Consider the following 24,555-nt stretch of genomic DNA (forward strand, 5'->3'; position numbering starts at 1 on the left):
AGCGAGTTAACACCGGTGACATACAGTTAGTTAACTGCCAAAAGAAAGGAAATGCTTGAGTTAATGAGGGATACAAAGTCTTGAAAGCAGGTGCTTCCACGCAGGTGTGGTGGCTGAGTTAATTACACTCGTGGGAATGGGCCTATATGGATAGGGCTAAATTGAAATGTTTCTTACAGAAGAAATATGAAAATGCATAACCATGCTAGTAGAAAGGGAACAGTTTGGAGATTATGGGAACATAAGAATTTGTTCTTAAATAAGAATTTGTTCTTAACTGACTTGCCTAGTTAAATAAAGGTAAAAAAAAAAAAAAAGATGAAACACAACAGTTTATTTATTTTATTTTATCTTTATTTAACTAGGCATGTCAGTTAGGAAAACAAATGCTTATTTACAATGATGGCCTAGGAACAGTGGGTTACCTGCCTTGTTCAGAGGCAGAACGACAGATTTTTACCTCGTCAGCTCGGGGATTCGATCTAGCAACCTTTCAGTTACTGGCCCAACACCCACCACTAGGCTCACCTTAAATAAGACTGAATCTTGGTTTGCATAGAACACAGTCACAAGTGCATTCGGGTGCACATTTTGTTCTATCTCAATAGACAAACATAGTCTCATTCTGTTCAGAACAACCCAGAGTATGATGTCATGTCATCTTGTAACTGTACATCAAACATAGTGATCATGAACGTTGACACTGTTTATGACATGATATTTATGATATGGAAAAGTGCACATTTGGACTCACGGGTGTTTGGCTTGCTTGTATGACATCAACGCTGTATTTATTATAATCCTCAACGTCTCATCTTTCAAAATACATAGTCTTCTTAATTTACAGACAAAAGTTTCCCAGTTAGCGGGAGGGATGGGGGAGGGGCAACTTCTTGTTGCCCGAGTTGCTCCAGTTCACAAGAGGCTGTCAGCCGTATCAAGTGTTTGGGTGTCCAACCCCAGAGGCATACATTATATATATACAACGTTTGGTAATCGATATGAGGTTTTTAATTTTAAGGCTCACCAAATGTTTAAAAATTGAGATATTTGAACCCTCTGACACCCTGCTTCCTGATTGTCCGTCTGTCCGTCCCCCCCCACAGGGCAGTGAGTTGTTTATGACAGACGAGGAGCGTCTGGCGGTGGAGGCTCGCAGGGAGCTGGACAGACGAGAGTTGATGCACCAGAAAAGGGTTGCCCTGGAGACTAACAAGATGGTCAAGGAGCAGCAGGAGAAAGAGAGGCAGTGAGTGGATATCAGTGGACTGATTGATTGTCAGTGGACTCAAAGAAGTGGTCAAACATATTTCCATGGTGGCTGGGCCTATCAGAATAGATAAGACCCTTTGGAGGGAAAACTGTTGTACTGAATATTTTTCCAGGAATAGGCAGCCCAAATAATGATGGGAAGGTTGGACAGAAAAAAAAAGAAAAAAAACAGCAATTGATGACTGTAAATGATTATTTTATTCAGAGAGCTGACAATTGGGAATTCATAAACTGATCATTATGTATTTTTGCTAAAAGTTATTGCTGTCTGTGCATATGCTTTATGAACAGATGCCTCTCTTGACACACCCAGAGAGAGAGGGACAGCACAGACATTAAGTGAGGACTGAAACATACTGTATGTTGGTTTTCACTTGTTAACCCACGTTCAGTTTGCCAAAATAGTCAGGTGCTGACAGCCGTAGAGCACAGAGACTTTATCTCTTGGCTCTGTGCTCTAGAAAATAACAGGCTTTTCACTAGCATTGATAGCAATCAGAGACAAGCAAAACAATTTTTTCTTTTTTTTCTTCTGATTGACACATGAGATATACACTGAGTATGCCAGTGTATATCCTAATATTCAGAACAGCCTCAATTCGTCCGGGCATGGACACTACAAGGTGTCGAAAGCTTTCCACAGTGATGCTGGCCCATGTTGACTCCAATGCTTCCCACAGTTGTGTCAAGTTGGCTGGATGTCGTTTGGGTGGTGGACCATTCTTGATACCCAAGGGAAACTGTTGAGCGTGAAAAACCCAGCAGCATTGCATACCCCGTTCAAAGGCACTTCAATATTTTGTCTTGCCCTGTTACCATCTGAATGGCACACACACACAATCCATGTCTCAATTGTCTCAAGGCTTAAACATTCTTCTTTAACCTGTCTCCTCCCCTTCTATTCATTCATCTATAGCCCTGATTGAAGTGGATTTAGCAAGTGACATCAATAAGGATTCATAGATTTCACCTGGATTCACCTGGTCAGTTTGTCATAGAAAGAGCAGGTGTTCTTAATGTTTTGTACACTCAGTGTACAAACTTGCCATCAACATAGCTTTCATAGTGAATCTATTATACTGATGCTATCTCCAGAAGAATAGGCTGTTCTATATACAGTATCTCAGTCCTATACAATTTCAGAATATGTTGTTATTTCCCATAAAATTGGATTTTAGTCATACATACCGTACATATAAATGTATATAAATGTTTCTTTGTGTTGCGAACAGGAGAAAGATGGAGATTTCTCAGAAGACTGCTGAGGAAGAGGAACGCTATCGGAAGGAGATGGAGAAGTGGGTCTTCACCCCGCTTTGCATATTTAATGCTCTTTCTGTAACATATGTATCTTGTATGTTACGTACATAATGTTACGCGTATGGCTAATCATTTCCGTAGTGAAACAGACAGATCAGTTAGGGGCTGGGGGTGTTGCATGAAGGGAACCCAGGATCTATCAGAACTTCACAGAGCGTGTAGTTGAGATCAGAGAGCTTCAGTTCTCTTGTGTGTTAACAACTATATCAGAGAGTGTTTAGTTTGGGTGACCCAGTGACCTCCTGACCTGTGTGTGTCTATGTGTGCGCGCTTGTGTGGATGCATGCGTTTGTGTGCGTGCCTGTGTGTGCGTAGGATCGAGGCTGCGGAGAGGAAGCACCACAGGGAGTGGGAGGAGGACTGGGCGCCTAGAGAGCAACCCAAAACCAAGAGTCCCTCGCCGGCCCCGCCCGAAATCAACACCCCACCCCCCAAGTCCAAGAACTCTGGTAAGGACAGTGGGTCAGATGGTACCTCAGATAGTGTCTATTGAATCTATAGAGCAGGGTTACTCAACTCTGTAACGATCGTCTGGAAGAGGGGACCAAGATGCAGCGTGGTAAGTGGTCATAATTATATTTAATGAAACACTTTTAAACAAACAAGAAAACGAAAGCCAACAGTTCTGCCAGGTGAACACACACAAGACAGAAAACAAATAATCCTGCACACAGAGCAGGTGGGCCTCCTGGCTAAAATAGCCCAGCTAATCAGCCCAAACCAAAAACAGGTGCACACAATAAACGAAAAGGGGGAAAAGGGAATCAGTGGCAGCTAGTAGGCCGGCGACGACGACTGCCGAGCGCCACCCGAACAGGAGGGAGAGCGACCTACGGTAGGAGTCGTGACAAACTCCCACCCCACGAGGTCCGGAGCCTGCTGGGTTTCTTTTCTACCTGATCATTAATTGCACACACCTGGTGTCACAGGTCTAAATAAAATCATATTTTATTAGTCACATGCGCCGAATACAACAGGTGTAGTAGACCTTACAGTGAAATGCTTACTTACGAGCCCCTAACCAACAATGCAGTTGAAAAAAAAATACGAAGAAGAATAAGAAATAAAAGTAACAAGTAATTAAAGAGCAGCAGTAAAATAACAATAGTGAGGCTATATACAGGGGGGTACCGATACAGAGTCAATGTGCGGGGGCACCGGTTAGTTGAGGTAATATGTACATGTAGGTAGAGTTATTAAAGTGACTATGCATAGATGATAACAACAGAGAGTAGCAGCGGTGTAAAAGAGGTGGGGGGGGGGCAATGCAAATAGTCTGGGTAGTCATTTGATTAGATGTTCAGGAGTCTATGGCTTGGGGGTAGAAGCTGTTGAGAAGCCTCTTGGACCTAGACTTGGCTCTCCCTGACTACAGGAGCGCCCCTGACTAGAGGGGAACAATGAAAAAATGCAGTGGATCTGTCTTCGAGGTCCAGAGTTGCGTTTGAGGGCTATAGATGAATGAATAGATCCAAGGAAGGCCGTGTAGATCAGCAGAAACTAGACTTACAGTTGTGCTTCATCTCTTTGCATGCTGTCTGTCTCCTCTCTTCCTCCACTGTGTGCCGTGCTTCTCTGACTTCCTCCACTGCCAGACATCGGAGCAAGCTCTTTTCAGGCTGACGACAACGATGAAGAGCAGCAGCAGGAGGAGGAGGAAGAGGGGAGTGAAGTGAGTGACGGGTCTCACAGTGTACCCACCGAACGCAGCGTCAGAGACGCACTACAATACCACTCACAACATGCTCGATTTCCTTTGACAATCAAAACCCATTGACAGGCTCCCACACCTTAGTAGGGCTAGCCTGGATGCTAGGCTGTTTCTGCTTTAGCTAGCTTTTCATGTATTTCCGAAACTGCCTAGCATTCATCGTAACAAGGTGCCATCTTTCTCAATACAACCCCTTGAGCTGTCTTTCTCCATTTATTTCTGTTGTGTGCAGTGGATTTAGTTGACAAACTGTAGCATGCTTTCTCTATATAGTTGCTGAAGTTCTGCTCTGAGTCCTCCTTAGCCCGAGTGTCAGTCTGTTTCTTCTCTCTTCATGGAATTGTCATGCAATACATGCATGACAGTTTGGCTTGACAATGACAGTGGAGTAGGCAAAAGCACAAACAATCTGGGACCAGGCTAATTCCTGCCTCAGCATCCGAGTGACTCTGTTTGGCGTTGTTTTTCTTTCTCTATAGCTTTTGGATGGTTTTATCGCTACGAAGGGAAGCTGCCCACACTCCGCAAGGTATTCTGTACGGTCGCAGTTTGGTGTGCTGTGAGATGTCTTCTGTCAAAGCTAACCGACATATTTCACTTTGTGCAAAATAACATCACTTGTTTACTGGTTCTGTCACCACAATGCTGTGGCAGTTCTATAATATATTATTGTAGAACGTTACTGTCTAGTTTCTAGTCTTGGTCCTTGTACGGTTTGTACGGTTTGGGGTGGAATGGGTTCTGGTTTCTCCCTGGTTTCTATAACGATAAATATGAATGATGTCTCAGAAAGGAGAGAAGAAGAGGAAGAAGAAGAAGGTGTCCAACACGGACACCCTGCAGGAACAGAGGAAAAACAAGAAGGAGATGGAGTTTGAGCTCAAGCTGGCTGCAGAGAAAGAGGAGATGTATGAACGAGAGAAGCAGCTGAAGATCAGTAGACTGGTGCAGGAGGTAGGAGTAATAATCAGTAGACTGGCGCAGGGGGTAGGAGTAATGATCAGTAGACTGGCGCAGGAGGTAGGAGTAATGATCAGTAGACTGGCGCAGGAGGTAGGAGTAATGATCAGTAGACTGGCGCAGGAGGTAGGAGTAATGATCAGTAGACTGGCGCAGGAGGTAGGAGTAATGATCAGTAGACTGGCGCAGGAGGTAGGAGTAATGATCAGTACACTGGCGCAGGAGGTAGGAGTAATGATCAGTAGACTGGCGCAGGAGGTAGGAGTAATGATCAGTAGACTGGCGCAGGAGGTAGGAGTTCTGTGGAACGGGATTCTGTATGAGTGAGGAAATAACATAAAATGAGAAAAGAGTGACTTTCGTCTTCTGAGTTGACTTCCCATCAGCACCTTGCCAATAGGGTGTCTTCTTTATTAATTTATACTTTGGTGTATGACTAATCCCTAACCCAGCCTTAGGTTATACAGTATGTTGTTCTATACGGGAGTCAGGGATCCAGTCTTGAGTATTGCGTTGCGCTGTGCCGTGCCCCAGGTGTCAGAGACAGAGCGGGAGGATCTGGAGGAGTCAGAGAAGGTGCAGCACTGGGTGGAACGTCTCTGTCAGACACGCCTGGAACAGATTTCCTGTGTGGAGAACGAGTCCCCAGAGGTACATCTGGAATCCCTTCTCTTTTCTGTGTATCAGCTAGGAACACCGGTGGTCCTATCACATCGGATACTTTTATGTGTAGTAACTTTTCTTCAATCATTTCATGTTTTTTCCCTTCCGTTGCAAATTCATAGATTTGTCGTAGGCCACAATGCTCTGTGACTGTGTGTACCATGATAGCTCTGTGGTTGTGAGTGTCTGAGAGGCTGGGCTTGTCCTTCAGATGTCCCCTCCTCGGTCTCCTGCCTCTGGGCCCATGGTGAGGCGTTTCCCCGGGGGTCTCCAGCTGGCCACCACTGACCTGGATGATTTGAACTTGGATGAGGTGGACCAGAGCCTGAGGGGGCCCCTGAAGAGACTGGCCCCCACCCAGCCTTCTTCCTCCCAGCCCCCGCCCCCCCTACCTCTCCCTCCACCCTCTCCCAGACTCAACCCCACCATCCCCAACTTCTCTCCTGCCTCACCACGACCATCGCCCCAACGCCCCCCCCCGTCTCCCCCCTCCACCCGCAAACCCCCTCCCTCTGCTTCTACCGCGGCCTCCAGAGGACGCCAGCCCCCTCCTCCTCCTCCGCCACCCCCACCTCCACCTCCCCCCCCACCTCCTTTTTCTAAGTACCCTCCTACCTCCATCTCCTCTCACTACCCTCCTACCCCAATCTCCCACTTTCCTCCCTCCTCCTCACACTATCCCCCTACCTTCCAGTCCTACAGGCCCCCGTCCTCTCCCCGTCCCTCCCCTCAGCCTCCCCCTCCTCCTGCCCCACCCTCTCCGCCCCCACCCTCCCAGCACATTGAGGAGCAGCTGGGGGGAGGGTCCCATGGAGGGTACCACCACCACCCCACCAGTCCCCCAGAGACAAGGAGCGAGTGGGAAGGGGGCGGGTACATGCCGAGGGGCGGGTACTACTCGTCCAACGCCAGTGAAATGTCCTACCCCTCCAGCCCTAAGGTAGCCTCCCTGGTGTGACTATGGCGTGGTCCGAAAACAACCCCTAGCCCGTTTCCCTTGCTCTTCCCCCGAAAACGTTTAAGCAGAGCTGATAGGAGCGGACAAGTGTGAGCAACTACTGTGATGGCTCCCACTAAACCATCGAATTGGTTAAGGGAAGAGAGGCTGTTACATTCCTGCTAACATCTTGTTCCTTCAGATCTCAGAACATCAAGGGGGCAGGGGAATGTTTAAGGACGGTACTCTGCATGATCTGTGCTGGGAAGATGCATGGTTATTTAATTCATGAAAGGGAGAGGAAACACATCACTGAGTCGCAATGACTGAATGTTGTGAAGAACAATGTCAATTTCCTCTCCGATTAAGTGCAATCATGGATGCAGTTGTTGGTTTTTACTCAGTCTGTTTGCAGTGGCTCTGATTTGTATTGTGTTATCGTATTTGACAGCAGTGGGTGTAGAATTGCATGGCGTGACGTGGTGGGTAATATTGTCTATAGGCGAGAGAGGTTGTGAGTCATGACATAATAGCTCCTCTTCAAGTGCATGATATCTCCTTTCCTACATGTGTGTTCCATTTGAAACCACCACTTTGTGTGTGTGTGTGACATTACTATTCCAGTAGTGTTCTGTAATGGTCATTCAGCGATAAGTACATGATACTACTGTGTTTTCCTGGTTCAGGTGATGAGAAACACTTCCCATATCAGTGGCATATCCAATTTAAGCAATTCCCTGGTAAGTCTGCTCCCTCCCATCATTTGATCTTTGAGAGTGGTCAGAGAAGCCTGCCTAGATCGCTCCTGTAGTGGAGGAAGTTCTTCTGTGATGTCAACAAATGTTTAGACAAGCTGAGGAGCTGTTGACTTTAAAACCATGCCACGTTCTTCATAGTTCTGGTGTTCCAGGGCTCTGCTCTTACGGGGTTAAACATATATAATAAATACTACCGTTCAAAAGTTTGGAATTTGCTTTTCTTTCAAAAACAAGGACATTTCTAAGTGACCCCAAACTTTTGAACGGTAGTGTATGTAGGGTTAAATCACAGGGTTAAAGCTCTAATGTCACTGGTTTTATAATTAGCGGTTTGCTCTGGGATTTAGCAGTAGAATCCCTATGTGTTCTTTTCAATAATGTCCATGGTGCTCTGCTCACTGAAGCCCACTGTAACCCCATTGTTTGCTGTCCTTTCTGCCGCTGCTCGGATGTTCCTAATAGCAAATCGCTCCTAGCCCGCCCAACCAGAGGCGTCAGATGGCCCCTGTCATGTCTAAACCAGTCATGCTGTCCCAGAATCAGTCCCATCGACCTACCCTACACGCTGAGGGCCTGGTAAGAAACACAGACTCAGCACTGTCCGCCTACTCCTCCTCTCTCCCTCTCCCTAAACACCCTCAACCCCTCTGCGCATGCTTGCTGTGTTCTCCTGTCACTCTCCCTAGCCGGGGTGCTACGTTTGTCCACGCTGTTTCTCTGCTGCACCAGACAAGGCTGGTTAGTGTACCGATGCTAACTTCCTTATCAGGAGGAGACCCTGTCATTACTCTGCTCCCAACTGGTCATTTACCATGTGTCATCACCATCCAGAAAAACCAAGGGAGGATTTAGGTCTGGTTTTTATATATCGTCCAATTCTGTTGTCAAAGATGAATCCACAAACTGAGAGAGCGTGATAGTCTTTTGCAGTTTAGCTGCAGAACTTTTTACTAACTGAGTGAAATGATACAGCATCAGAACATGACTCGCATTCCAGTAGTGAGGGGAGTGAGAGTGTATTGTTTCTTTGCCTGTCTGAAATTTCAGAATACATTGATGTTCCCGATAGGTTGTCTGAGTCTTTGCGATGCTATTCACCTGAAAGGGGACAGATCCATGGGGGGGAAAGCCCTTAAGTTCACAGACAAAAGTTCCAAAGGCGGCACCTAATTATTTTTGATTGTTTCAAAAAATATCTCTCTAGATACATCTTTGTATGTTTATTGGATAGCGAGAGAGCTATAGGTGAATGGTAGGAGAGCGATTGCTGAAAGAGTGGTGGGACGGATTCGAAGCAGCAGCGGCTTAGATCACCAGACTACCCCAAGCCGTTATCCATATGCCTTATGAGCCAGAGTAACAGGAACAGAGGAGAAACTCTGCTGTAGTTTGATGGATTTTGAGACCCTCTCAAGCCCTACTGTCCGTCTGTAAGACTGACACTCTATCTGCTGCAATTAGACCACACAGGATGCCCATCTCAGCCTGTCTCTCCCTCCTGTCATAAGTGCCTGTTTATTAAGTGGATGGCCACCACCCGTGGATATAGCCTACAGTACAGTTTAGGTGCAGTCAGTTTCAGGCTCTGACGTTTGATGACTGCTGTGTTAGCACTCAAAGATGTCGCATAAAGTTGACTTCCGTTTTTCAATTGTTTTATTCTTTTCACTGCATCAAACGTTTCAGCTTTGCAGCCTTCTTCAGTCTAGGTAATATTTTTCATTCAAAACAGCATTTATAGGACACAGCAATTTAAACTCTGTCCTTATCAAGAACACTGTCCATATCATATTTTGCATATAATTTATGAACGACCTTGCCAGATGCCCTTTGTGGTAAGCTATCTCGTACATGTATATAATGTATCCAAATGAGCGGACGGTTCACGTCTCATACCCCCAATTGCTCTTTGTGCCCGCTCCCGTACCCTATAATTCTGTATTTCTTTGTGATTGTATGTGGGTAGACCAGAGAACCTGATTGGCAGATGAGTGGCAACCCTGATTAGAAGCACCTGTTGCTCATCAGTTGCTCACCTGTGTTCCCTGTAAATGCTGTTTTGAATGAAAAAGCTTACTACCTACACACTGAAGAAGGCTACAAAGCTGAAACGGCTGTGTACGCTATTGCTGATGCAAATAAAATAATAAACCAAATTGAAAAACGATATTAGCCATATGCAACATCTTTTTGAGTGCAGACCCATCACATCTTTTTGCTTATGAGTTTACAGGTTTTACACACCAAACAAAGTTCTGGGAGAGCACGATGGTCTCCTTTTGATAGGCTGCTGTGTTAGCCCTAGAAGATCCAAAGCAGTTAGCTACAGTCTAGTTAGGATGCAAATTAGATAATGTGGTACCAACATGGAGGATTATTTCTCTACCACTTGTAAGGTGAAGTTGATCCCAGGTGAAGGTTTTGCTGATGTTGACAGAGAGACAGACTAAACTTTTTTCAATTTTTTATTAATCTTTATTTAACTAGGCAAGTCAGTTAAGAACAAATTCTTATTTACAATGATGGCATACTCCGGCCAAACCCGGACAATGCTGGGCCAATTGTGCACCACCCTCCCAATCACAGCCAGATGTGATACAGCCTGGATTTGAATCAGGTACTATAGTGATGCCTCTTGCACTGAGATACAATGCCTTAGACTACTGCGCCACCCGGGAGCCTAGACAGAGGGAGCACAGACAAAGGGAGACAGAGAGAAACTCTGAAAGAAAGAGGAAGCGACTCATAAAGAGAGAAACAGAGAGAGACTTTTTGTAGTTCTTTAATAAGCCATCCTCACTATATTGAAACACCACAGTACCCCCAGTGAGTCCCCCGGCCGCTAAAAATGCATTGCGTACCATCAAACCACTTCTCAACCACATTTCACAGTACAATACACATTCCATATCCATATTACAAATGTATATTTAACCGCCCTCTCCAGCAGTACAGTCCTCTTAAGCCTCCGCATATCTTGAAATACCCCCAGATAGTTGAGCATCTAGTATTTATAATCAACCTGTCATGACTTTATTTTCATTAAGCTGATGACTGTTATTTATTTAATCCACTAACTATGTTTAATTGTTACCCGACTAAATTGATCATGTAACAACTAATTCATTAGGAATTTGGGGCACCACGGAAGAGGTTGTTTAAAGAGTTACCGTCTCCCGAATTAAACTCTATAAGATATATCTACTACATTGATAAACAGTCATCTTATTAACCTCTCTGGGCTAGGTGGCACCAAATCGTCCCACCTACGTAACAGCCAGTTGAATCCTGTGGCGCGATTTTCAAATACCTTAGAAATGCTATTACTTCAATTTCTCAAACATATGACTATTTTACAGCTATTTAAAGACAAGACTCTCGTTAATCTAACCACACTGTCCGATTTCAAAAAGGCTTTACAACGAAAGCAAAACATTAGATTATGTCAGCAGAGTACCCAACCAGAAATAATCAGACACCCATTTTTCAAGCTAGCATATAATGTCACATAAACCCAAACCACAGCTAAATGCAGCACTAACCTTTGATGATCTTCATCAGATGACAACCCTAGGACATTATGTTATACAATACATGCATGTTTTGTTCAATCAAGTTCATATTTATATCAAAAAACTGCTTTTTACATTAGCATGTGACGTTCAGAACTAGCATACCCCCCGCAAACTTCCGGGGAATTTACTAACAATTTACTAAATTACTAACGATAAACGTTCACAAAAAGCATAACAATTATTTTAAGAATTATAGATACAGAACTCCTCTATACACTCGATATGTCCGATTTTAAAATAGCTTTTTGGTGAAAGCACATTTTGCAATATTCTAAGTACATAGCCCAGCCATCACGGGCTAGCTATTTAGACACCCAGCAAGTTTAGCACTCACCAAAATCAGATTTACTATAACAAAAATGTTATTACCTTTGGTGTTCTTCGTCAGAATGCACTCCCAGGACTTCTACTTCAATAACAAATGTTGGTTTGGTCCCAAATAATCCATCGTTATATCCAAACAGGGGCGTTTTGTTCGTGCGTTCTAGACACTATCCGAAATGGTAAATCAGGGTTACGAGCATGGCGCATTTCATGACAAAAAAATTCTAAATATTCCTTTACCGTACTTCGAAGCATGTCAACCGCTGTTTAAAATAAATTTTTATGCAATTTATCTCGTAAAAAAGCGATAATATTCCGACCGGGAATCTGCGTTTCGGTAAATAGAGGAAAAAAAAGAAAGACGGGGGCGACCAGTGCACACTCCTAAGCCCACTGTCCCCTGATCGGCCACTTGAGAAAGGCGATAATGTGTTTCAGCCTGGGGCTGGAATGACGACATTCAGCTTTTTCCCGGGCTCTGAGAGCTTATGGGAGCCGTGGGAAGTGTCACGTTACCGCAGAGATCCTTTGTTTTGGAAAGAGATGTCAAAGAAAGCCAATAAATGGTCAGACAGGCCACTTCCTGTAAAGGAATCTCTCAGGTTTTTTCCTGCCATATGAGTTCTGTTATACTCACAGACACCATTCAAACAGTTTTAGAAACTTTAGGGTGTTTTCTATCCATATCTAATAAGTATATGCATATTCTAGTTACTGGGTAGGAGTAGTAACCAGATTAAATCGGGTACGTTTTTTATCCGGCGGTGTAAATACTGCCCCCTAGCTCTAAGAGGTTAATCATTACCTCTTATCATTATGAACAGTCGTAACCTCATGCATCTATAAAAACACCAGCCTTACTCATGATTCAGTACTACACAAATTGGTTGAATAATTTATTTACAAGCGAACTAAATAATAACAGGATAACATACATACTTAATACATGAGACAAAGGTCCCTAGCGGACTTCTATAATATGGTGTCTTTTTACACAACGGCATGGAGAGAGAGAAAGAGAAAAAGACACTTCAGAACTATTCTCACATTAATCATATAGTTTGAACACAAACCACTGCCCATTTGGAATAAGAAATCATGAATGTATTTACGTGTGAGTGCCTTTGTTCGGTCGGAACCAGCCCTCCTTAGGAAGGTTGTTGGCCTTTCAGTGGCAAGCTGTATGGCTCTGATTGTCTGAAATGGGTCTCCACTTTCCCGTCTTCTACTATTGTTCACTCTGGAAGATAGCTAGCCAGCCGTGTCGATGGTTCCCATTGGTGATGAGCGTAGTAGGATAGTCTCACTTAGATTTGCTTTTCTAGATATTGACTCAAGACAGCTAATCAACTGTCTCAGTGATTGTCTGGGAGGTGAGCTTCTCGCCTACACCTTGTGTTGATTATTCAGCATTTGGACCACGATGGACATGAGCTGCAGCTCGCCGTCTCACTTGTCTAAAGGAAGGTGAGTTTATTTCTTCACCTCGTGTTGAGGTTCAAAGTTACAACCTTTTCAAACATGTAGCTACCGCCTCACGTTTCCTGGTCTGATGTTAATCTCTGTTGGCAAACCTTTTATGTCCTCTGGCCGAAGGGGACGGTTCCGTCCGTCTGACACTCTCTCTGACCTTATCGGGGCATGGCTACCTACTTATGCACAGTTTATAGGAGATAGATTTTCTTATACCTCCTAAAATCGCATTCATATCTTAAAACCTGTTAGGGCTAGGGGGCAGTATTGACACGGCCGGATAAAAGACGTACCCGATATAATCTGGTTACTACTCCTGCCCAGTAACTAGAATATGCATATAATTATTGGCTTTGGATAGAAAACACCCTAAAGTTTCTAAAACTGTTTGAATGGTGTCTGTGAGTATAACAGAACTCATATGGCAGGCAAAAACCTGAGAAGATTCTGAACAGGGAGTGGCCTGTCTGACAAGTTGTTGTTCATCTTGGCTCTTTTTATTGAAGACTGAGGATCTTTGCTGTAACGTGACACTTCCTACGGCTCCCATAGGCTCTCAGAGCCCGGGAAAAAGCTGAATGATATCGAGGCAGCCTCTGGCTGAAACACATTATCGCGTTTGGATAGTGGCTGGTCAGAGTACTCTGAGACTCAGGCGCGTGCACGAGTCGACCCCGTGCTTTATTTTCTTTCCTCTTTTTACCTAAACGCAGATTCCCGGTCGGAATATTATCGCTTTTTTACGAGAAAAATGGCATAAAAATTGATTTTAAACAGCGGTTGACATGCTTCGAAGTACGGTAATGGAATATTTCGAAATTTTTTGTCACGAAATGCGCCATGCTCGTCACCCTTATTTACCCTTTCGGATAGTGTCTTGAACGCACGAACAAAACGCCGCTATTTGGATATAACAATGGATTATTTGGGACCAAACCAACATTTGTTATTGAAGTAGAAGTCCTGGGAGTTCATTCTGACGAAGAACAGCAAAGGTAATAACATTTTTCTTATAGTAAATCTGACTTTGGTGAGTGCTAAACTTGCTGGGTGTCTAAATAGCTAGCCCTGTGATGCCGGGCTATCTACTGAGAATATTGCAAAATGTGCTTTCACCGAAAAGCTATTTTAAAATCGGACATATCGAGTGCATAGAGGAGTTCTGTATCAATAATTCTTAAAATAATTGTTATGTTTTTTTGTGAACGTTTATCGTTAGTAATTTAGTAAATTCACCGGCAGTGTTCGGTGGGAATGCTAGTCACATGCTAGTCACATGCTAATGTAAAAAGCTGGTTTTTGATATAAATATGAACTTGATTGAACAAAACATGCATGTATTGTATAACATAATGTCCTAGGGTGGTGGTTTGGGTTTGGGTTTATGTGACATTATATGCTAGCTTGAAAAATAGGTGTCTGATTATTTCTGGCTGGGTACTCTGCTGACATAATCTAATGTTTTGCTTTCGTTGTAAAGCCTTTTTGAAATTGGACAGTGTGGTTAGATTAACGAGAGTCTTGTCTTTAAAATGGTGTAAAATAGTCATATGTTTGAAAAATTGAAGTTTTTGCATTTTTGAGGTATTTGAATATCGCGCCACGGGATTACACTGGCTGTTGAGTAGGTGGGACGCTTGCGTCCCACCTAGCCCATAGAGGTTAACAACAATACTTTCTTAATATGTCATATTATATGCACAATGTATTGGATGGAAACTTGACAGGTAAAGGGGATATACTTTCCAAGTTACAATATTACGTCCATACAGTTTTTAATGAAATTGTATTTGTCACATACACATGGTTAGCAGATGTTAATGCGAGTGTAGCGAAATGCTTGTGCTTCTAGTTCCGACAGTGCAGTAATATCTAACAAGTAATCTAACAATTCCCCAACAACTACCTAATACACACAAATCTAAAGGGGTGAATAAGAATATGTACATGTAAGTATATGGATGAGCGATTGCCGAGCGCCATAAGCAAGGTGCAATAGATGGTATAAAATACATTACTCATATCACATGTATATACTGTAAGATATGTAAACATTAAAGTGGCATTATTTAGAGTGAATTGTATAAAGTGACTAATGATACATTTATTAAAGTGGCCAGTGATTGGGTCTCAATGTAGGCAGCAGCCTCTCTGAGTTAGTGATTGCTCTTTAGCAGTCTGATGGCCTTGAGAAAGAAGCTGTTTTTCAGTCTCTCGGTCCCAGCTTTGATGCACATGTACTGACCTCGCCTTTTGGATGGTAGCGGTGTGAACAGGCAGTGGCTCGGGTGGTTGATGTCCTTGATTATCATTTTGGCCTTCCTGTGACATTGGGTGCTGTAGGTGTCATGGAGGGCAGGTAGGGTGCCCCCGGTGATGCGTTGTGCAGACTGCACCACCCTCTGGAGAGTCTTGCGGTTGAGGGCGGTGCAGTTGCCGTACCAGGCTGTGATACAGACCGACAGGATGCTCTCGATTGTGCATCTGTAAAGGTTTGTCAGGGTTTTGGGTGACAAGCCAAATTTCTAATGACATCACAAAATGAAAACCAATATGGCATTAGTTTTCTATAGCTCCCCACTGACCATTCCCCATATTCTTATGTTAGAATTATTGTTCCAGTATTCACTTTTGATGTGCTAGAGTTTCGTCAGCAAAACTTCTGTGAAACAAAGAACATTCCTTGGGTTAAATACTGGAGTGGGAGAGAAAGTCTCCTTCTCCTGTAATTTATGACAGGGTGTCAACTGTCAACCCCCCCAGCAGCCCCGGGGGGGGGAGAGGGCCCTGTTATTGTCATCCATTGCCAAGCTGATCTGACCCATTCAGATCCTCATAGAACAGTCATGACACACCCTAAGGCATGGAGGCATGGAGGGAGAGAAGGAGCTTGGGGGGGGGGGGGAGGTGTCGTAGTGTCAATCTCTAATGACTACTGTCTGGTTCCTGTGTTACAGCCCCCGGAGATGCTGAAACGGATGGTGACGTATAACAACTCGTTTAGGTCCAACAACAAGAGACAAGTAATCCATACCCATCACCACCTTCTCCCCTGACTGTCCTCTGCTCTGAGTGGTTTTTAGTAGTTTAGCGGTTGTTTTCCCCTCTTTCTAATCTAAATCAATCCACCTTTCTTCCTCAGAGTGACATGTGGAGTGACTGCCTCCTTTATTTCCCTGGTTCCCAATCTGTCCTTTCTGATGGACGCAGTAGTTCCTTGTACACATTCGATAGCTCAACTAAATTGACTGTGGAAGTTATGTATTATGTACATGTATTGGGCCTTCTTTTGTCTCAAGGTAGATATGCAGATGGTGTGGATGCTGAGTAGTGTAGATATGTGGTTGTACGTCTTCCTTTTAGTGTTCAGGTTGCCCTGAACTGAACCAGCAGTGCATTGTCCCGCTGTCAATGACATATTAGTGTTTGATACAACTGAGACCACAAGCAACTTCCTGTGCAATGGGAAGAAGGACCTCCATGTTTTTACCCGATCATGCTTATTGTTATTAAAAACCTTGAGTTGACATCCCTTGCCTTAAAATAAACTCTGTGGGAATCTCAATCGGCACCCTGCAATTCCACCCATTCTGCACTATAATTGGTGGAAAGTGGTGCACCATATAGGGGATATTTGAGATACAAACTCGTACCGCAGAGAGCCTTTTGTTTTGTTGATGCTTTTCTAACCAACTACATAATGCTATTAAAAAGGCATCGATGTCATTGCAATAAATTGGCTTCTCATTCAGCCAGATTTAATTAACGTTCATTCTGACTCCCTCAGACTGATGACTCCAGCCATGAAGGACGCTTTTCAATTCAATTGGCATTTGTTTCAAACTGGAGATGTCTGCTTTTTGAAATGGAAAGCGCAGTGTGATTGCCTTGTTGCTGCAGTGATGAAGACATGATAAATGTGTCCTTTTCTCCTGAATGGAGATTGAGGAGCTGTGGCCCTCAGATTTTGAAGGCCACAAAAGACGGTGTTTGTGTGTGTTTATATCAATGAGGCCTGTCCTAGAGGAGAAGGAAGAGCCTTTAGATGTCACACTAGCAGACAGAGATGCATTGAACATTTTTATTTATCCTTTATTTAACAAGTCATTTAAGAACAAATTCTTATTTACAACGACAGCCTAGGAACAGTGGGTTAACTGCCTTGTTCGGGGGCGGAACAACAGATTTTTACCTCGTCAGCTCGGGGATTCGATCTAGCAACCTTTCAGTTACTGGCCCAATGCTCTAACCACTAGGCTACCTGCCACCCCATGCCTGTTCTGTTTTTCCTTCAGAATTAGCATCTCCTTTTACAATGTTTTGAAGTGAAAAAAAAGAAACGCTGTCGCTATCTCGCTTTACAAAACAAGGTTCTTGAACAGTGGAGCAAACAGAAAAACAGATTTTTGGAAACTCTTGGTAGGACAATGGAAATGTACTTAAAAAAAGCTATATTTTATAGTTGCAACCAATGTGTCGAAACACTGAAATGTGTTGATTTTAACAATAAAATCTAGATTTTTGAAGCAAGATTTTTATTTCATGAGTTGCTAAATACACTGAGTGTACAAACATTAGGAACACATGCTCTTTCCATGACACACTGATCAGGTGAATCCAGGTGCATAGGTATGATCCCTTACTGATGTCACTTGTTAAATCCACTTCAATCAGTGTAGATGAAGGGGAGTAGACAGGTTAAATAATTATTTTTAGCCTTGAGACAATTGGGACATTGATTGTGTGTGTGCCATTCAGAGGGTGAATGGGCAAGACAAAATATTTAAGTGCCTTTGAACGGGGTATGGTAGTAGGTAGGGTTGTGTAGGTTACTTTCTAAATGTAATCCATTACAGTTACTAGTTACCTGTCCAAAATTATAATCAGTAACGCAACTTTTGGATTACCCAAACGCAGTAACCTAATCTGATTACATTCAGTTACGTTTAGATTACTTTCCCCTTAAGGTGCATTAGAAGAAGACAAAAATGTATGTTACCAATTGAACAACATCTATTGCAGGATAAATCAATGTTAAAGTTTACATACCTGACCATAAATAGATGTTAAATTTTACTTTATGGGTTGGTTATGTAGGCTTCTTCTAACCCATCGCTTTCTACTACATATAATAATATGATTAAATTATATATTTACATTAAAAACCAGTCATTCCAATAAATGTTATACCCCTTGATCTTCAAGAATAGGACTTGGAAATATGGAAGTATAGATTCACCAAATTGTTTAACCTGAGCACTAAGAACTTATTAGCCAGCCCTATTCGGTTGTTTATGATTGTGTTGTCATGGAGGACTGATTGGGCTCATTGATTTGAGTTGAAAAATAAATGCTGCGCTCATGGAATGGCATGCTTTGATCACTACTGAAAAGTGCTATTTACATGTGAAAAATGAATGCCATATGCTTCCTTTGCTAAACTGTAGTACTATTGTTTACCTTTTTGTTGGTGACACTTTGATATCTTAATAATATGCAGCTGTTTAAAGGGCAAATCCACAGATGAAACTAACAAACCGTCGCCCCGCCTCTGTTTTGGCAAAAAGCTGAGGGATGGGCCTGGATGCAAGGACTGACCATCCATGATATCAAAATGATTGTTTTAACCATGTTATGAGGCCATACAGTGTTTGTTTACATTTACAATGTTTACAAACATTTAGAGAAAAACACGCTTATATTTTGGGTTCTCATGGAGTGTAACACGAACTAAGCTCATGAGGCATTTATAAGTTATATTATTCAAGAATCAATGTATATACAGTTGAAGTCGGAAGTTTACATACGCCTTACCCAAATACATTTACACTCAGTTTTTCACAATTCTTGACATTTAATCCTCGTAAAAATTCCCTGTCTTAGGTCAGTTAGGATCACCACTTTATTTTAAGAATGTGAAATGTCAGAATAATAGTAGAGAGAATGATTTATTTCAGCATTTATTTATTTCATCACATTCCCAGTGGGTCAGAAGTTTACATAGTCGTGGCCAAAAGTTTTGAGAATTACACAAATATGAAGTTTGCTGCTTCAGTGTCTTTAGATATTTTTGTCAGATGTTACTATGGAATACTGAAGTATAATTACAAGCATTTCATAAGTGTCAAAGGCTTTTATTGACAATTACATGAAGTTGATGCAAACCCTGATCAAGACCTCTGCAATCCGCCGTGGCATGCTGTCAATTAACTTCTGGGCCACATCCTGACTGATGGCAGTCCATACTTACATAATCAATGCTTGGAGTTTGTCAGAATTTGTGGGTTTTTGTTTGTCCACCCGCCTCTTGAGGATTGACCACAAGTTCTCAATGGGATTAACGTCTGGGGAGTTTCCTGGCCATGGACCCAAAATATCGATGTGTTGTTCCCTGAGCCACTTAGTTATGGCAAGGTGCTCCATCATGCTGGAAAAGGCATTGTTCGTCACCAAACTGTTCTTGGATGGTTGGGAGAAGTTTCTCTCGGAGGATGTGTTGGTACCATTCTTTATTCATGGCTGTGTTCTTAGGGAAAATTGTGAGTGAGCCCACTCCCTTGGCTGAGAAGCAACCCCACACATGAATGGTCTCAGGATGCTTTACTGTTGGCATGACACAGGACTGATGGTAGCGCTCACCTTGTCTTCTCCGGACAAGCTTTTTTCCGGATGCACCAAACAATCGGAAAGGGGATTCATCAGAGAAAAATGACTTTACCCCAGTCCTCAGCAGTCCAATCCCTGTACCTTTTGCAGAATATCAGTCTGTCCCTGATGTTTTTCCTGGAGAGAAGTGGCTTCTTTGCTGCCCTTCTTGACACCAGGCCATCCTCCAAAAGTCTTCGCCTCACTGTGCGTGCAGATGCACTCACACCTGCCTGCTGCCATTCCTGAGCAAGCTCTGTGCTGGTGGTGCCCCGATCCCACAGCTGAATCAACTTTAGGAGATGGTCCTGGCGGTTGCTGGACTTTCTTGGGCACCCTGAAGCCTTTTGCAGAAATGCAGTGGAAATGTTTTTGGGGGATTCAGTTAATTTGCATGGCAAAGAGGGACTTTGCAATTAATTGCAATTCATCTGATCACTCTTCATAACATTCTGGAGTATATGCAAATTGCCATCATACAAACTGAGGCAGCAGACTTTGTGAAAATTAATATTTGTGTCATTCTCAAAACTTTTGGCCATGACTGTACACTCAATTAGTATTTGGTAGCATTGCCTTTAAATTGTTTAACCTGGGTCAAATGTTTCGGTAGCCTTCCACAAGCTTCCCACAATAAGTTGTGTGAATTCTGGCCCATTCCTCCTGACAGAGCTGGTGTAACTGAGTCAGGTTTGTAGGCCTCCTTGCTCGCACACGCTTTTTCAGTTCTGCTCACAAATTTTCTATAGGATTGAGGTCAGGGCTTTGTGATGGCCACTCCAATACCTTGACTTTGTTGTCCTTAAGCCATTTTGCTACAACTTTGGAAGTATGCTTGGGGTCATTGTCCATTTGGAAGACCCATTTGCGACCAAGCTTTAACTTCCTGACTGATGTCTTGAGATGTTGCATCAACATTTCCACATAATTTTCCTCCTCATGATGCCATCTATTTTGTGAGGTGCACCAGTCCCTCCTGCAGCAAAGCACCCCCGCAACATGATGCTGCCACCCCCGTGCTTCACGGTTGGGATGGTGTTCTTCGGCTTGCAAGCCTCCCCCTTTTTCCTCCAAACATAACGATGGTCATTATGGCCAAACAGTTCTAATTTTGCTTCATCAGACCAGAGGACATTTCTCCAAAAAGTACGATCTTTGGTCCATGTGCAGTTGCAAACCGTAGTCTGTTTTTTTATGGCGGTTTTGGAGCAGTGGCTTCTTCCTTGCTGAGCGGCCTTTCAGATTATGTCGATATAGGACTCGTTTTACTGTGGATATAGATACTTTTGTACCTGTTTCCTCCAGCGCCTTCACAAGGTCCTTTGCTGTTGTTCTGGGATTGATGTGCACTTTTCGCACCAAAGTATGTTCATCTCTAGGAGACAGAATGCGTCTCCTTCCTGAGCGGTATGACGGCTGCGTGGTCCCATGGTGTTTATACTTGTGTACTATTGTTTCTACAGATGAACGTGGTACCTTCAGGCATTTGGAAATTGCTCCCAAGGATGAACCAGACTTGTCAAGGTCTACAGTTTCTTTTTTCTGAGAGCTTGGCTGATTTCTTTTGATTTTCCCATGATGTCAAGCAAAGAGGCACTGAGTTTGAAGGCCTATTCCTGCTCTTTTCTTGCGATCCATCAAACTCATTTGGTGTGTCATCATAGTTGTCTCTGACTTGTGGTCAGACTCGCTCAGGTGGAACAAATTTAAACTTCCGCCTTTTTTCAATGTTGATTTGAATGTCATTGAGAAAACAGAGGAGTGTCAAAGATTTTTCAAAAGTATCTAATCTGATTACAATATTTTTGCTGGTAATTTAACAGATTACAGTTACCGTTTTTTGGTAACCCCTTACATGTAACGGATTACGTTACTCCCCAACCCTGTAGGCGCACCAGTTTGAGTGTGTCAAGAACTGTAACGCAGCTGTATTTTTTACGCTCAACAGTTTCCTTGTGTGTATCAAGAATGGTCCACCACCCAAACGGCATCCAGCCAACTTGACACAACTGTGGGAAGCATCGGAGTCAACATGGGCCAACATCCCTATGGAACACTTTCAACACCTTGTAGAGTCAATGCCACGACGACTTGAGGCTGTTCTGAGGGAAAAGGGGGGGGGGGTTCAACTCAATATTAGGAAGATGTTCCTAATGTTTTGTACACTCTGTGAATATAGTTAGCCTTCTCTCTACAGTCACATAGACCTTGTCATCACTTTATTTTACAAAGCTGGAAAGACATGGAAAATGAGTCCACGGCCTTGGTTTTTGTTGTATTATAACATTAATCAATTTGAAATACCATTTAAAGACAGAAGTGGTTGTCAAAGGAAATCTAGCCCTTGTACACTCACCACACTCATTCTCTGTTAGAGCCTAATTACATGCCAAAGTCATTTAGAAAAGTAATAAGCTACATTACCTTGGTTCGGGTTGAACCTATGAAGTTTTACAGTGCCGTAGACTAACAAAGGAAAGGATAGTTATTTCTGCTTGTACCACAGATTGTGTAAGATGTCATATTACTGAGCAAGGAAATCAGTTAAGAGACCAGGGTGATATAGGGCCTATTATAGGCCTATTGTTCAACCATGCTTCCTAATGGTGCTGAACCTCAATGCAGCATTGCCATGTTGAACTGTGTAATATGTTGTTTGTCTTTCAGGGCTTTCAGAAATATGTGGAAGACTTTGATCCCCACTCCATGGTACTGTATGTCTGTCTATAGCTGCAAGACTTTTAGACGTACAGGATGTCATGTCATGTGTACAGGCGTGTGACGTGCCAATGAAGATCGGTTAATCGTCACTATAAAGCCGTTTGTAAATGTCAGTCTCCATTGTGAGCCATCCCATAGTTGACCTTCTAGGTTCTGTGTGGCCATTGAGTCACTGTAACAGCCATTCTGTGTTTAAGCCTTCCTGGAAACCTCAGTGGGACACCTCTAATGTTCTCGTCTTTCTTGGAAATAGTCAATGCACCTGAGGGAAATGGTTTTCTGTAGCTAAAGCCATACATTGCCTTCGGAAAGTATTCAGATCCCCTGACTTTTTCTACATTTTGTTACGTTACAGCCTTATTAAATTGACGAAATAGTTATTTTTCTCCCCTCAATCCACACACAATATCCTATAATGATGAAGCAAAAACAGGTTTGCAAATGTCTTACAAAAAATCCCTGAAATAACACATTTACATAAGTATTCAGGCCATTTACTCAGTACTTCGTTGAAGCACCTTTGGCAGCGATTACAGTATTGTGTCTTCTTGGGTATGACGCTACAAGCTTGGCACACCTGTATTTGGGGAGTTTCTCCCATTCTTCTCTGCAGATCAAGCTCTATCAGGTTGGATGGGGAGCGTCGCTGCACAGCTATTTTCAGGTGTCTCCAGAGATGTTCAATCGGGTTCAAGTCCAGGCTCTGGCCGGGCCACTCAAGGACATTCAGAGACTTGTCCTGAAGCCACTCCTGCGTTGTCTTGGCTGTGTGCTTAGGGTAGTTGTCCTGTTGGAAGGTGAACCTTCGCCCCAGTCTGAGGTCCTGTGCGCTCTGGAGCAGGTTTTCATCAAGGATCTCTCTGTACTTTGCTATGTTAATTTTTGCCTCGATCCTGACTAGTCTCCCAGTCCCTCCCCCTGAAAAACTTCCCCACAGCTGGAGAAGCAGCTTCCCCACTGCTGCCAGCATCATGCTTCACCGGATAGATGGTGCCAGGTTTCTTCCAGACGTGGCGCCTGGCATTCAGGCAAAATAGTTCAATTTTGGTTTCATCAGACCAGAGAACGGCAAACTCCAATTGGGCTGTCATGTGCCTTTTACTGAGGAGTGTTCCAAACTTCTTCCATTTAAGAATGATGGAGGCCACTATGTTCTTGGGGAACTTCAATGCTGCAGAAATGTTTGGATACCCTTCCCCAGATCTATGCCTCGACACAGTCCTGTCTCGGAGCTCTACGGACAATTCCTTTGACCTCATAGCTTGGTTTTTGCTCTGACAGCACTGTCAACTGTGGGACCTTATATAGACAGGTGTGTGCCTTTCCAAATCATGTCCAATCAATTGAATTTACCACAGGTGGACTCCAAGTTGTAGAAACATCTCAAGGATGATCAATGGAAACAGGATGCACCTGAGCTCAATTTCAAGTCTCATAGCAAAGGATCTGAATTCTTATGTAAAAAAGGTATTTCTGTTTTATATTTTCAATATATTTGCTAAAAATTCAAAACTGTTTTTTTGGGCTTTGTCATTAATCAAATCAAATCAAATTTATTTTTATATAGCCCTTCGTACATCAGCTGATATTCTCAAAGTGCTGTACAGAAACCCAGCCTAAAACCCCAAACAGCAAGCAAAGCATGTGAAAGAAGCACGGTGGCTAGGAAAAACTCCCTAGGAAAAACTCCCTAGAAAGGCCAAAAACCTAGGAAGAAACCTAGAGAGGAACCAGGCTATGAGGGGTGGCCAGTCCTCTTCTGGCTGTGCAGGGTGGATATTATAACAGAACATGGTCAAAATGTTAAAATGTTAAAATGTTCATAAATGACCAGCATGGTCAAATAATAATAATCATAGTAGTTGTCGAGGGTGCAACAAGCACGTCCGGTGAACAGGTCAGGGTTCCATAGCCGCAGGCAGAACAGTTGAAACTGGAGCAGCAGCACGGCCAGGTGGACTGGGGACAGCAAGGAGTCATCATACCAGGTAGTCCTGAGGCATGGTCCTAGGGCTCAGGTCCTCCGAGAGAAAGACAAAAAGAGAGAAAGAGAGAATTAGAGAGAGCATATTTAAATACACACAGGACACCGGATAAGACAAGAGAAATACTCCAGATGTAACAGACTGACCCTAGCCCCCGACACATAAACTACTGCAGCATAAATACTGGAGGCTGAGACAGGAGGGATCAGAA

At 43.3% G+C, this 24,555-nt stretch overlaps 2 protein-coding genes across 3 annotated transcripts in view; both read left to right on the forward strand.

Annotated features, from left to right (window-relative positions):
- The window catches only part of LOC106561052 (harmonin), a 52,034-nt gene that overhangs the window by 16,505 nt on the left and 10,974 nt on the right, over nucleotides 1–24,555 (forward strand). For both annotated transcript variants that reach the window (XM_014124635.2, XM_014124638.2), the window contains exons 11-15: nucleotides 1,107–1,249; nucleotides 2,505–2,570; nucleotides 2,908–3,041; nucleotides 4,188–4,264; nucleotides 22,306–22,347. In XM_014124635.2, coding sequence (XP_013980110.2) covers nucleotides 1,107–1,249; nucleotides 2,505–2,570; nucleotides 2,908–3,041; nucleotides 4,188–4,264; nucleotides 22,306–22,347 — 462 coding nt within the window. The remainder of the gene's footprint in view (nucleotides 1–1,106; nucleotides 1,250–2,504; nucleotides 2,571–2,907; nucleotides 3,042–4,187; nucleotides 4,265–22,305; nucleotides 22,348–24,555) is intronic.
- LOC123724446 (harmonin-like) lies at nucleotides 4,275–6,230 on the forward strand. The gene is made up of 2 exons (XM_045688097.1): nucleotides 4,275–5,257; nucleotides 5,798–6,230. The coding sequence occupies exons 1-2, from the start codon at nucleotides 5,081–5,083 to the stop codon at nucleotides 6,074–6,076; spliced, it is 456 nt and encodes a 151-aa protein (XP_045544053.1). The 5' UTR covers nucleotides 4,275–5,080; the 3' UTR covers nucleotides 6,077–6,230.

This window comes from Salmo salar, chromosome ssa10, assembly GCF_905237065.1.
Source record: "Salmo salar chromosome ssa10, Ssal_v3.1, whole genome shotgun sequence".
Taxonomy (NCBI): domain Eukaryota; kingdom Metazoa; phylum Chordata; class Actinopteri; order Salmoniformes; family Salmonidae; genus Salmo; species Salmo salar.

Coding starts and splice junctions, on each gene's coding strand:
- LOC123724446 (XM_045688097.1), top strand. CDS start 5,081: ATGATGTCTCAGAAAGGAGAGAAGAAGAGGAAGAAGAAGAAGGTGTCC. Junction 5,258..5,797: donor TCAGTAGACTGGTGCAGGAG/GTAGGAGTAATA, acceptor GCCGTGCCCCAG/GTGTCAGAGACAGAGCGGGA.